Below are 14,000 nucleotides of genomic sequence, written 5' to 3'. Positions count from 1 at the left end.
CCTGTACATAGGGGCAGTATTATAGTAGTTATATTCTTGTACATAGGGGGCAGTATTATAGTAGTTATATTCTTGTACATAGGGGCAGTATTATAGTAGTTATATTCTTGTACATAGGGGCAGTATTATAGTAGTTATATTCTTGTACATAGGAGGCAGTATTATAGTAGTTATATTCTTGTACATAGGGGCAGTGTTATAGTAGTTATATTCCTGTACATAGGAGCAGTATTATAGTAGTTATATTCTTGTACATAGGGGGCAGTATTATAGTAGTTATATTCTTGTACATAGTGGGCAGTATTATAGTAGTTATATTCTTGTACAAAGGGGCAGTATTATGGTAGCTATATTCTTGTACATAGGAGCAGTATTATAGGAGTTATATTCTTATACATAGTGGGCAGTATTATAGTAGTTATATTCTTGTACATAGGAGCAGTATTATAGTAGTTATATTCTTGCACATAGGGGCAGTATTATTGTAGTTATATTCTTGTATATCGGGGGCAGTATTATAGTAGTTATATTCTTGTACATAGGAGCAGTATTATAGTAGTGATATTCTTTTACATAGGAGCAGTATTATAGTAGTTATATTCTTGTACGTAGTTATATTCTTATGCATAGGGGCAGTATTATAGTAGTTATATTCTTGTACATAGTGGGCAGCATTATAGTAGTTATATTCTTGTACATAGGTGCAGTATTATAGTAGTTATATTCTTGTACATAGGTGCAGTATTGTAGTAGTTATATTCTTGTACATAGGAGCAGTATTATAGTAGTTATATTCTTGTACATAGGGGCAGCATTATAGTAGTTATATTCTTATACATAGGGGCATTATTATAGTAGTTATATTCTTGTACATAGTGCGCAGTATTATAGTAGTTATATTCTTGTACATAAGGGCAGTATTATAGTAGTTATATTCTTGTACATAGGGGGCAGTATTATAGTAGTTGTATTCTTGTACATAGGGGGCAGTATTATAGTAGTTATATTCTTGTACATAGGGGGCACTATTATAGTAGTTATATTCTTGTACATAGGGGCAGTATTATAGTAGCTATATTGTTGTACATAGGGGGCAGTATTATACTAGTTATAATCTTGTACACAGGAGCAGTATTATAGTAGTTATATTCTTGTACATAGGGGGCAGTATTATAGTAGTTATATTCTTGTACATAGGAGGCAGTATTATAGTAGTTATATTCTTGTACATAGTGGGCAGTATTATAGTAGTTATATTCTTGTACATAAGGGCAGTATTATAGTAGTTATATTCCTGTACATAGGGGGCAGTATTTTATTAGTTATATTCTTATACAAAGAAGCACTATTATAGTATTTATATGGCTTCAGTGGTATTGAAGTGGCAACTCCGGTGATTTTGAGGTTGCAGCTCCGGTGGTTGTGAGGTGGAAGCTCCGATGGCAGTGAGGCTGAAGCTCCTGTTGTAGTGAGGTGGCTGCTCCGGTAGTGGCGAGCTGGCAGGTCCGGTGTTATTGAGGTGTCAGCTACAGTGGTTTTGAGATTTCAGCTCTGATGATAGTGAGGTGGCAGCTCCGATGGTAGTGAAGTGGAAGCTCCGTTGGTAGTGAGATGGCAGCTCCAGTGGTATTGAGGTGGCAGCTCTGATGGTACTGAGGTGGCAGCTCCGGTGGTAGTGAGGTGGCTGCTCCAGTAGTGGGGAGGTGGCAGCTCCAGTGGTAGTGAGATGGCAGCTCCACTGGTTTTGAGATGGCAGCTCCAATGGTTTTGAGGTGGCAGCTCCGATCATAGTGAGGTGGAAGCTCCGTTAGTAGTGAGGTGGCAGCTTTGGTGGTAGTGAAGTGGCATTTTTGGTGGTAGTGAAGTGGCAGCTCCAGTGGTAGTGAGGTGGCAGCTCCGGTGGTAGTGAGGTGGCAGTGGGGCTAGTGCAGGCTGATATCACCTTATTGTACATTACATCATATAATGATGTGATATTTGGTGGTGATTTTGTGGCTAGATTGCGCAGTGATGCTGCTCATGGCACATTTTAACCGCTTCAACTTTTTTCTTCTTCCACTTGGTTACTTTCCCTTGTCTTTTCCTCTGTTTCTACAACGCTGTTATCGCTTCATCTCAGCTGCGATGTCTCACTCTCTTTCTATTTCTTTCCGTCTCTTCCTCCTCGGGGTGGAGTTTCGTAAGTTCCTCTTTATTAAAGACAGAACAGGCAACTTTTTATAACATTCACATAGAAGGAGAGATATCGGAGCTGCGCTGGAGCCGCACGGACAGGACGACCGAGGAGGGGAGGCTATGAGCTCTCCTCCGGCCTCCGCCTCTAGAGGTATGTACTATAGAGGATGGGACAGGCAGAGGAGAACCAAAGAGTAGATGTAGGAAATGTGTAATCATTATTAATGCAGAAGCAGGCAGAAAAATCAGAATAAAAAGAATAGATATAGAATTGTAACAATAAATAAAATAATATAAATAATTTATACAAATACAAATAAGAATCATACTTAAAATATAATACTGACGACCATATTGATGATTATAGTGGGTTCATTCTTATTACATTATTTTTCTGCTATTTTAGCATTATATTATGTATTTTCCCTTCTTATTCTATTTACATTTTGATAATCAATAATTAATAATACCAAGATGTCATTAGAAATTATTGTAGACCAACTAAATGGAGGAAGAAGAAGAAGAGTGCTGAACATATTTATAATAAGCAGATATTAGTTGATACATTTAATGAACAATATACTTATAATACAGCAACATTGTTACATCACTGCTGAGTGTATGACGTCACATATGTCAGCTCATAAAACATCCTGGGGTATTTTATGATGCACATGGACTTTTCATTACTAATAATGAGCTTTGTACGTGTGAATTGTGGTATGAACTTTTGTCTGTAATTCTGTTATGTTTTGTTTTTCTTATTATTTGGATTTGAGATGGATGTATAGAAAGATAGATAGAAAAATAGATGAGGGATGAGATGAGAGATGGATGGAGAGATGGATAATAGTCTAATAGATAGATAGAGCTATAGATAGAGATAGATAGATAGATAGATAGATAGATAGATAGATAATAGATAGATAGATAGATAGATAATAGATAATAGATAGATAGATAAATAATAGATAATAGATAGATAATAGATACATAGATAGATAGATAGATAATAGATAGATAATAGATATAGATAGATAGATAGATAGATAGATAATAGATAGATAGATAGATAATAGATAGATAGATAGATAATAGATACATAGAGATAGATAGATAGATAGATAATAGATAGATAATAGATATAGATAGATAGATAGATAGATAATAGATAGATAGATAGATAATAGATAGATAGATAGATAATAGATAGATAGATAGATAGATAATAGATACATAGAGATAGATAGATAGATAGATAATAGATAGATAATAGATATAGATAGATAGATAGATGATAGATAATAGATAGATAGATAGATAATAGATAGATAGATAGATAAATAATAGATAATAGATAGATACATAGAGATAGATAGATAAATAATAGATAGATAATAGATAGATGATAGATAGATGATAGATAGATAGTATACGTGATCTCAAGGCACATGGTCTGGTGTGGATTTCCCAAACATTGAGTCACTGGTGGGGATTCCTCTCTACGCTCCAGTGACAGCTGCTGCCGCCCACAGACGTCTCCTTCGTCACCACAGAGTCACACAATGAGTGACAACGCAGGGAGAAATGAAACCCAGTCCTGACACAGACACACGGCATCAGCGGCCTCGTGTTACGTTGTCCCAGCCCAGGTGGCAGCGCCCGATCACTGACAGATGAAGCTCTGGTGCTTTATCTGCTTCTGTAACTATTTTTATCTTATTTCATTATCATAGAATCCTAGAATGTTAGAGTTGGAGGGAACCTCCAGGGTCCTCGTGTCCAACCCCCTGCTCAATGCAGGGGTCACTAAACCATCTCAGACAGATGTCTGTCCAGCCTCTGTGTGAAGACTTCCATTGAAGGAGACCTCACCACCTCTCGTGGCTGCCTGTTCCACTCATTAATCACCCTCACTGGCAAAAAAGTTTTTCTAATATCTAATCTGTGTCTTCTCCTTTTCAGTTTCATCCCATTGCTTCTCGTGTTTCCATGTGCACATGAGAATAAAGATGATCCCTCTACAGTGTAACAGTCCTTGAGATATTTGTAGACACCTATTAAGTCTCCTCTCAGTCTTCTCTTTTGCAGCTAAACATTCCCAGATCCTTTAACCGTTCATCGTAGGACATGGTTTGCAGACCAGTCACCATTCTGGTCGCTCTTCTCTGAACTTGCTCCAGTTTCTTTGTCTTTTTTAAGATGTGTTGCCCAGAACTGGAGACAGTATTCAGATGAGGTCTAACCATAGAGGAGTAGAGGGGGATAATTACTTCACATGATCTAGACTCTGTGCTTCTCCTAATATATCCCAGAATGGTATTTGCCTTTTTTGCTGCTGCATCACACTGTTGACTCATGTTCAGTCTGTGATCTATTAGTATATCCAAGTCTTTTTCACATGTGCTGTTGCTCAGTTCTGTTCCTCCCATTCTTTATATGCTTTTTACATTTTTCTTGTCCAGATGTAGGACTTTGCATTTCTCCCTGTTAAATACCATTCTGTTAGTTGCTGCCCTAGGTTCTAGCTTGTTTACATCTTTTCTCTTCTCTAGTGTTAGCTATCCCTCCTACCTTTGTGTTATCTGCAAATTTAATCAGTTTACCCTCAATTCCTTCATCTAAATCATTGATAAATATGTTGAACAACACAGGGCCCAGGACGGAGCCTTGTGGTACCCCACTTGTGACATTCTTCCAACTGGATGTGCAACCATTTATGACCAGTCTTTGGGTCCGATCACTAAGCCAGTTATGAATCCACCTAACAGTTGCCTTGTCCATTCCATAGTTGCTCATTTTTTCAATAAGGAAGGTATGAGCTACTTTGTCAAATGCTTTGCTGAAGTCAAGACATATACTATATCTACTGCATTTCCCTGATCCACACAGTCAGTGAGATTCTGTCATTGAAGGAAATTAGATTAGTCTGACATGACTAGTTACAAACCCATGCTGGCTCCGGTTTATCACTTTATTCTCATAAAGGTACTTGTATACATGTTGTTTAATAACTTGTTCAAAGATCTTTCCTGGTATAGAAGTAAGACTCACCAGCCTGTAATTTCCTGGTATAGAAGTAAGGCTCACAGGCCTATAGTTCCCTGGGTCCACCTTCTTCCCATTTTTGAAGATAGGGACAACATTCGCTCTTCTCCAGGCTTCTGGGACTTCTCCTGGTCTCCAAGAATTTTCAAAGATTATGGAAAGTGGTTCAATAATTTCCTCTGCTATCTCCTTCAGTACCCTAGGATGTAATTCATCTGGACCTGGAGACTTGAATTCATTTATGTTAGCTAAGTATTCCCTCACTATCTCTCTGTTTATAGATAGTGTGGATTCTTCTATTCCTTCAATAGTACAGAGAAGATCAGTTGATGTTACATTTAAGTTCTTAGAGAAAACAGAAGCAAAATAGGAATTTAAAAGTTCGGTCTTCTCAGCATTATTTTTTACCACTTTACCATTTTCATCCTGTAAAGACCCTGTAGCATCTTTGGCTTTTATTTTACTTTTGACATAGCCCCAAAATCCTTTCTCATTGCTTTCGACATCTCTTAAAAATTATCCTTCCTTTTCTGTATGCAGCTCCTATGCAGAGCTATGTATCTGATCGAGCGTCATCTGATCCTGGGTGTTATCTTCCATCTGACTCTTATTTTACTGTCTGCAAAAATTAAGATGAAGGTGAAAACTGGAGGATCAGAACCATGATGAGCGGAGCTTTAAAGTTTGCGAACTCTTCAGAATTTTCTATATTTCTGCATAAATTTGACTTAAAACTTTATCAGATTTCCACACAAGTTCTAAAAGTAGATAAATAAATCAAAAATAACAAACTTTGTAATTTTTTAAGATAAATGATCCAATAACGCGTCTGCGAGTGGTAAAAGTATGTGAACTCTCAGTTTCCGGTCTGACCACTTGATTATTCCTGCACATCGGATGGAGGAATTTTAGCCCCTTCCTCCCTACAAATCAACTTCGCCTCTGTGATGTTGGTGGGTTTGTCCCATGATTTCCTCACTTCAGTTCCTTCCACAACACTTTTATAGGATTAAGGTCCAGACTGTGACTTTCCAGAACTTCTTTATTCTTTTGGCTTTGGGTTGCTGTTTTGCTACATGATCCACAATGTCTTGAGATTTTCAGTTCATGGACAAATGACCAGACATTTTCCTTTAGAATTTTCTGGAATTTATTGTTCCATCAGTGATGGCAGCCATCCTGGCCCAAATGGAGCAAAACCGGCCCAGATCCTGATACTACCACCAGTATGTGTCACCAATGGTCTGAGGATTTTATGCTGTAATGCAATGTTTTAGTTTCTCCAAACATAATGCTTCACCAAAATCTCTATTTTGGTCTCACCCATCCACAAAACATTGTTCCAGTAGTCTTCTGGTTCATCCAGGTGATTTTTAGCAAACAGCAGAGAGCAGCGGCTTTCTCCAAGCAATTCTGCCGTTCACATCATAGTTGTTTAGTGTCCTCCCGATGGTGGACTCATTAACATTAGCTGATGTGAAAAAAACCTTTAGTTGCTTAGAAGTTAACTTGGGTTCCTTTGTGACCTTGTGGCTATTTTACACCTGGCGCTTGGAATGATCTTTCTTGGTTGACCGCTCTTGTGGAGGGTAATAAATAATGATCCTGAGTTTTCTCCATTTGTGCAGAATCTGTTTGGTTGAGTCCAAACTTTTTAGAGATGGTTTTGTAACCTTTTCCAGCCCGATGAGCATCAGCAACTCTTTTTCTGATGTCCTCAAAAATCTCCATTGTGGGAGCCATGACACATTTCCATAAATGTGTTGTGAAGATCATGCTTTGATAGATCCTTGTTATTTCAATAAAACAGGTGGCCCACTCACACCCGATTGTCCTCCCATTGATTGAAAATACCATACTTTAATTTCACCTTAAAATTTTCTGCTAATCTAAAAGGTTCACATATTTTTGTTGCTCACGGATTGTGATATTGGATCATTTTCTTCATTTTCAAAAATGACAAAGTTGAATATTTTTGACTGTTTTGTTTGATTTTGGTTCTTTATTTATTTTTAGGACTCGTGTGAAAATCTGATCTAGATAGAGGTCAAATTTTTGCAGAAATATAAAAATTCAGGTGCCACCGTAACACTGCATAGGAGTTATATACACAAAACGAGAGGGGATTTGAAATGAAGCCTACATTAATATCGCAGATTGATCATATTTGCAAAAGTTTACATGCCCTTTGTATTCAGCAGACCTGCCTACTTTTTAGAAAGTTGGGTAACAACAGCATGGCTGCCATTACAGCACCCTTTGGGACCATGGCTCTTCTAACAGTCATGGGGCTCTGTGGAGTCCTTGTGACCAAGGGCATAACGATCGGGGCTACATTTCAGCTGAATGTGCATTCGAGGATGCATATTAAGCTGAAATGTATTGCGGCACAGAGACCTGCCGGGTTCCTGCACCACAATACACGCCGCTAGCCAATCAGAGACTGGCAGCTGACATCGGCAGGTGGAGTATAACAGTAACATCATTCATCACCCATAGCAGACACACCAATGTCACCAAAGGGGGACATATATACCAGGATGGGGGACATATATACCAGGAAGGGTTCCAAGATGGGTGACATATATAGTAGGAAGGGGGACATATATAGTAGGATGGGGGACATATATAACAGGATGGGGGACATATCTACCAGGAAGGAACCCGGGATGGGAGGCATATATACTAGGATGGAGGACATATATTCCAGGAAGGAGGACATATATACCAGGAAGGGGCCAAAGATGGGGGACATATATACAAGGATGGGGGACATACATACCAGGAAGGGGCCAAGGATGGGAGACATATACAAGAATGGGAGACATATATACCAAAAAGGGGCCAATGATAGGGGACATATATACCAGGAAGGGGCCAAGGATGGAAGACATATATACAAGGATGGGAGACATATATACCAAGAAGGGGCCAAGGATAGGGGACATATATACAAGGATGGGGTACATGTATACCAGAAAGGGGCCAAGGATGGGGGACATATATACAAGGATGGGGGACATATATACAAGGATGGGGGACATACATACCAGGAAGGGGGCAAGGATGGGAGACATATACAAGAATGGGAGACATATATACCAAAAAGGGGCCAATGATAGGGGACATATATACAAGGATGGGGGACATATATACCAGGAATGGGCCAAGGATGGAAGACATATATACAAGGATGGGAGACATATATACCAAGAAGGGGCCAAGGATAGGGGATATATATACAAGAATGGGGGACATATATACCAGAAAGGAGCCAAGGATGGGGGCCATATATACAAGGATGGGAGACATATATACCAGGAAGGGGTCAAGGATAGGGGACATATATACCAGGATGGGGGACATGTATACCAGAAAGGGGCCAAGGATGGGGGCCATATATACAAGGATGGGGAACATATATACCAGGAAGGGACCAAGGATGGGGGACATATATACAAGGATGAGGGACATACATACCAGGAAGGGGCCAAGGATGGGAGACATATACAATGATGGGAGACATATATATCAAGAAGGGGCCAATGATAGGGGACAAATATACAAGGATGGGGGACATATATACCAGGAAGGGGCCAAGGATGGGGGCCATATATACAAGGATGGGGGACATGTATACCAGAAAGGAGCCAAGGATAGGGGACATATGTACAAGGATGGGGGACATATATACCAGGAAGGGGCCCAGGATGGGAGACATTACTACATAATGAAGGAGGGGGAGCAATACATACAGTTTGTCCTTATTGGAGTTTTAACACTACTAGGGCCCATACATCTGACCAACATGCAGGGGGAGGGCAGGTCCAAATTTTGCACTGGGGCCCATCGGATTCTTGTTATGCCGCTACTTGTGACTTTAGGTCCCTGTGGTCACATGACACGGTTACATGTGAGTGTAGACTTTGCCACGCTGTTGGTCGGAGGTCGCAGTATTACTATGACCGCTGTGTGCTTTCCTGCACTGCCTGCATTCATGAGATTTCCTGCGGCCGTTCCTCGGTGGCCTCTGTCAGTGACTCACCTCCTCAGCAGCAATCATAACCTCCGGCAGCCGTGATGCAGAGGACTTTACGTCTCGTGAAAATGAAAAACCGCCCCAAACCCAACGTAAATTTCATTTTTGCTCATGTGATTTACAATAAGTAGAGGGGGGAGTAATAACTTTTGTGACATACTGAGGACACTTTTTATTTATTTTTTTATTCGATTTTTTTTGCATAAGGATTTCAGTGCAGTATCGGGGAATTCCCGGGTGCAAATCTGAATAATGATTAATACAATCATTAGTTATTTTTCCCTTTTGCATCATCCCATGACCGGCATCAGACTGAAATCACCGAGGATCAGCAAGTTTTATTATTTTTTGTCTAATTAATGTTAATATATTGATTATTTTTATTATTATTTTCATTGTATTTTTTTATTATTTCTTTATCTATCAATGTTTTTACGTTTTTTATTGTGTATAGTTTTTATATTGCTTTATCGTTTCTGCTTATTTTATACTATTTTATACTTTTACTTTACTTTTTTTTATTCTTTTTGGTTTAGCCATTTTTATGACATTCTATCAAATTAATAATAAAATGTTGATTATTTTTTGCATTTTTTATTATTGCTTTAAGTGTGTGTTTTGTATTATTATTTTACTATTTTTTTATTTTATTATTATTATTTTCTTATTTATTTTTTATTTTTATTATTATTTATTGTGTATTGTCTTTTACATTGTTTTACTGTATCTGTTTATTTTATACTATTTCTTTACTTTTTATTACTATTTTTTTTTTATTTAACCATATTTATGAAGTTCTGTAAATGTTTTTTTATGGCTTTATTGTGCTTAGTTATTTTATTCTTTTACATTACTTTTTTATTTTATTTTTTGTTTAGCCATATTTATGAAGTTCTATCAAACTAATGATAATATGTTGGTTAGTTTATTTTTGCATTTTTTATTATTGCGTTAAGCATGTGTTCAATATTATTGATTGTGTATTGTTTTTATTCTGTTTTATTGCATCTGCTTATTTTACTTTACTTTTTTTATTATTATCATTTTTTTAATTTAGCCATATTTATGAAGTTCTATCGAATGAATGCTAATATCTTGGCCATTTAATTTTCCTATTATTTTTTTTATAATTTTTCATTATAGCTTTATGTATCAGCATTTTATATTTTTTATTCTGCGTTGTTTTTTATATTGTTTTACTGTATCGCCTTATTTTATACTATTACCCTTTTTAGCCATATTTATGATATTCTATCAAATTAATGTTAATATATTGATTATTTTGCTTTTATTTATTTATTTTCATTTTTTATTATTACTTTATGTGTCAGCATTTTATATTTTTATTGTGTATTGTTTTTATGTTATTTTATTATATCTGCTTTTTTTCCATTTTTCCATTTTTTTTTGTTTGATTTTACAGTATTTTGAGGTCACATATACTTGAAAAAAATATAAAATATTTTTTAGAAAACTATCAACTGATGCATTGTATATAACAAATATTGACAACGTATATACCTGACATAATATTTTAGCAGTAAACCGAAATATTGGATTTTTTTTTAGATATATTTTTTGTTTAGAGTAATATAGGATTTTATAAGAGATTACAGAAATCTTGTTTATATATATATATATATATATATATATATATATATATATATATATGCAACTACTAATAAATACTGTGTATCCTTTGACATTGTTTCTTGCTCACTGTGTCCCTCTACTGGTTGTCTTGCAGACTGCAGGCCATACTGTTCCCCTAAACAAACGGTTAAACAGCTTCTCGAGCAGAAACGACAGCACAACCCCGGCCAGGTAACTAGTAAATATGTATTCTAACAAAATAAGTTATTTTATTATATTATTATTTCTTATATGTGTTTAGTTCATGAGCCATTTTAAAAAATAAAAAAAAATAAAAATGTACAGGTTTTTTTTATATATATATTTTTTGGGGGTCATTGCTTAATTAGAGGCACTGAGCAGATTTGTTACACGAGTTTCTGCAACTAACAATCCGTTCTATTGATCTATGTAAATGAAAATGTTCTGCGTTTCGCCGAGCCTCCTTCAGGTGGACAGATAAACGTCTGCTACAATCTGCCGGGTGTCAATGTAACATTGTGTGTTTGATTCAAAAGGATACAAAATATAGAAATAGAGGCGACACTTCTGAACTTAGAGCTAAAAAGAAAATAGATCTTTATTCACTTTTCTGCAATGTTTCATATTCAAAATAAAAATTGTAAGTTTTATTCCGACCAATCCCCAAATATATCCAAAATGTTGACTGTCCTTTATTCCTATGCATTTCAATCCTTATTCATGGATAAATGTCAGAGTTAGGCTATGTTCACACATTGCATTTTTGCTACATTTTTCTGCAGGCAAAACCAGCTCTCTTTGCAGTAAAGAAACTGCTTACAAAGAACAGGTTTTGCTGTGTTGTTTGCTGCTTTTTTGCTGTTTTTTTGCGGCATTTTTCTGGATCCCAAAGTTCAGCTTTGCTTCCACCACAAAAGCGTTAACACAGGTCACCAATGCAAGAGGTATATTCATGAAAAAATAAACATTACAAATGTAACAGTGGAGGGGGTGAATTGGTCTGGAATAGTTTACCTAAGACATTGGCAGGGCATTGAATTTGTAGGACACTGTTTACTTTCACACTTTGGATGGCCCTTGAGTTGGTTGGGTATTCTTCAATTGCACACCTTGGGTGGCCAATGTTTATTTTTCACACATCACTAATTTAATTAAATTGTACTAATCCTAACTGCCATCTCAGGTGACCAAGACATTATGGTTTAAACTTGGGAAAAATAATAAATGGGTTTCACTTCCTGCTGTACCTGCTTTTTTCACTAAAAACGCAGCAAAACCTGATACCTGCCTTTTTTTTGCTGCGTTTTTTGCTGCGTTTTTGCACTTACTCAATGCTTTCTATGAGTGAAAAAAAAACGCTGCAAAAACGCTAAAAGAAGTGACGTGCTGCAGTTTGCAAAAATGCAGCAGTTTTCCAAATCAGTCAGGAAAAAAAAACAATGTGTTTGCATGAGATTTCTGAAATCTTATAGCCTTTGCTGGTACTGTAAAACGCAGCTTTTAATTTAACTAAATTTGCATTAAAAAAACGCAGCAAAAATGGTACGTGTGAACACAGTCTGAAACCTGTAGGAAAAGGACAGTCAGCATTTACTTTGTTGGAGTGAAACTTTAAATTTTTGATCTGGAATACAGCTGGAGGACTCTTTACCTTGTGATACAAATCTGCCTGTAACAGCAGCGACCTGAGCGCACTCCGATCACTGCAGTTTAAACATTGACTGACAGAAGCATTTAAATGGCCTGAGTAGCGATGCCACATGCACCAGCAATCGTTGTGTGCGGACGGATGCTGGAAGCCTAAGGGCAAATCTAGCCGCCATCTCCATCCTCCTCTGAAGCCCAGGCCTCCAAAGATAGAGATAAGATAGAGAAAGAGAGAGAGAAATATATGGAAGATACAGCAGCTGCTGCGTGCGCCAAGATATAGGCAAAAAATGAATATATGTTGTGTGAACTGCTTTACTGCCATGTAGATTACACGTCTAGCCAATCCTCCCACTTGTCTAAGGCTGATGTTACACATCCCTGTGTCGTGGTCTGAGAACCGACGGTGATGACCTGAACGCAACAGCTTTACAGGCATAAATAAGGCTGACGCGTTTAGGACAGGACACTGGCAACTGGTCCATGCATCCGGTCCATCCTCCAAGGGTGAAGCCATCCTGAGGCTGCTTTTAATTAGCGACTAGTGATGAGTAGTGTTGAGCGATACCTTCCGATATCAGGAAATATCGTATCGGATTGGATCGGGCCGATACCCAAAAAGTATCGGATATCGCCGATTCCGATACCGGAAACCAATGCAAGTCAATGGGACACAAATATCGGAATGAAAATAAACCCTTTCTTTCCTTGTAGGTTAATTCTACATGAAGTAAAACAACTAAGAATAATGTAGAATGACATGAAAAGCCGGCAATTCATCAGCGGCATACACCGGTACCCGACAATTTACAACAGAAAGAATAGAGCATCACACATAGATTAGATAGATAGAAACATGTCAGTCACATATATATGAAGTACAGTGACAGTGTTGCTTACTGTACTTGTCATTTAGTGTAAAGGATTTATTAAAAAAAATATTAGTGTTTTCGTGCACCGTCTCTTTAAAAAAGCCGGCCGGCAATTCAGCAGCGGTACCCGACAATTTATAACAGAAAGAATAGAGCTTCACACATAGATTAGATAGATAGAAACATGTCAGTCACATATATATGAAGTACAGTGACAGTGTTGCTTACTGTACTTGTCATTTAGTGTAAAGGATTTATTTAAAAAAATAATAGTGTTTTCATGCACCGTCTCTTTAAGAAAGCCGGCCGGCAATTCAGCATCTGTACCCGACAATTTAGAACAGAAAGAATAGAGAATCACACATAGATTAGATAGATAGAAACATGTCAGTCACATATATATGAAGTACAGTGACAGTGTTGATTACTGTACTTGTCATTTAGTGTTAAAATAAAGGATTTATTTAAAAAAAAATTGGCGTGGGGTTCCCCTTAATTTTAGGCTCTAGCGGAGGTTAAGCAGACAGCTGGGGCAAATGTTTGAAGCCTGGGAAGGGGGTAATACCCACGGAGCTTCCCAGGCTACTAATATCAGCCCCCAGCTG

The 14,000-nt window shown here is 37.4% G+C and overlaps 1 protein-coding gene across 1 annotated transcript in view; it reads left to right on the top strand.

The window, feature by feature from the left end:
* The first annotated feature begins 2,295 nt into the window (after nt 1–2,295).
* NFKBID (NFKB inhibitor delta) overlaps nt 2,296–14,000 on the top strand; it is a 31,045-nt gene continuing 19,340 nt past the window's right edge. The window contains exons 1-2 of the mRNA XM_073657559.1: nt 2,296–2,326; nt 11,010–11,086. Coding sequence (XP_073513660.1) covers nt 2,296–2,326; nt 11,010–11,086 — 108 coding nt within the window. The remainder of the gene's footprint in view (nt 2,327–11,009; nt 11,087–14,000) is intronic.

This window comes from Phyllobates terribilis, unplaced genomic scaffold (assembly GCF_046119375.1).
Source record: "Phyllobates terribilis strain yellow unplaced genomic scaffold, ASM4611937v1 Scaffold_12__6_contigs__length_324123572, whole genome shotgun sequence".
NCBI classification, from domain to species: domain Eukaryota; kingdom Metazoa; phylum Chordata; class Amphibia; order Anura; family Dendrobatidae; genus Phyllobates; species Phyllobates terribilis.
Note: the sequence above shows the minus strand (reverse complement) of the source record. Positions and strands in the feature narration are given on the sequence as shown.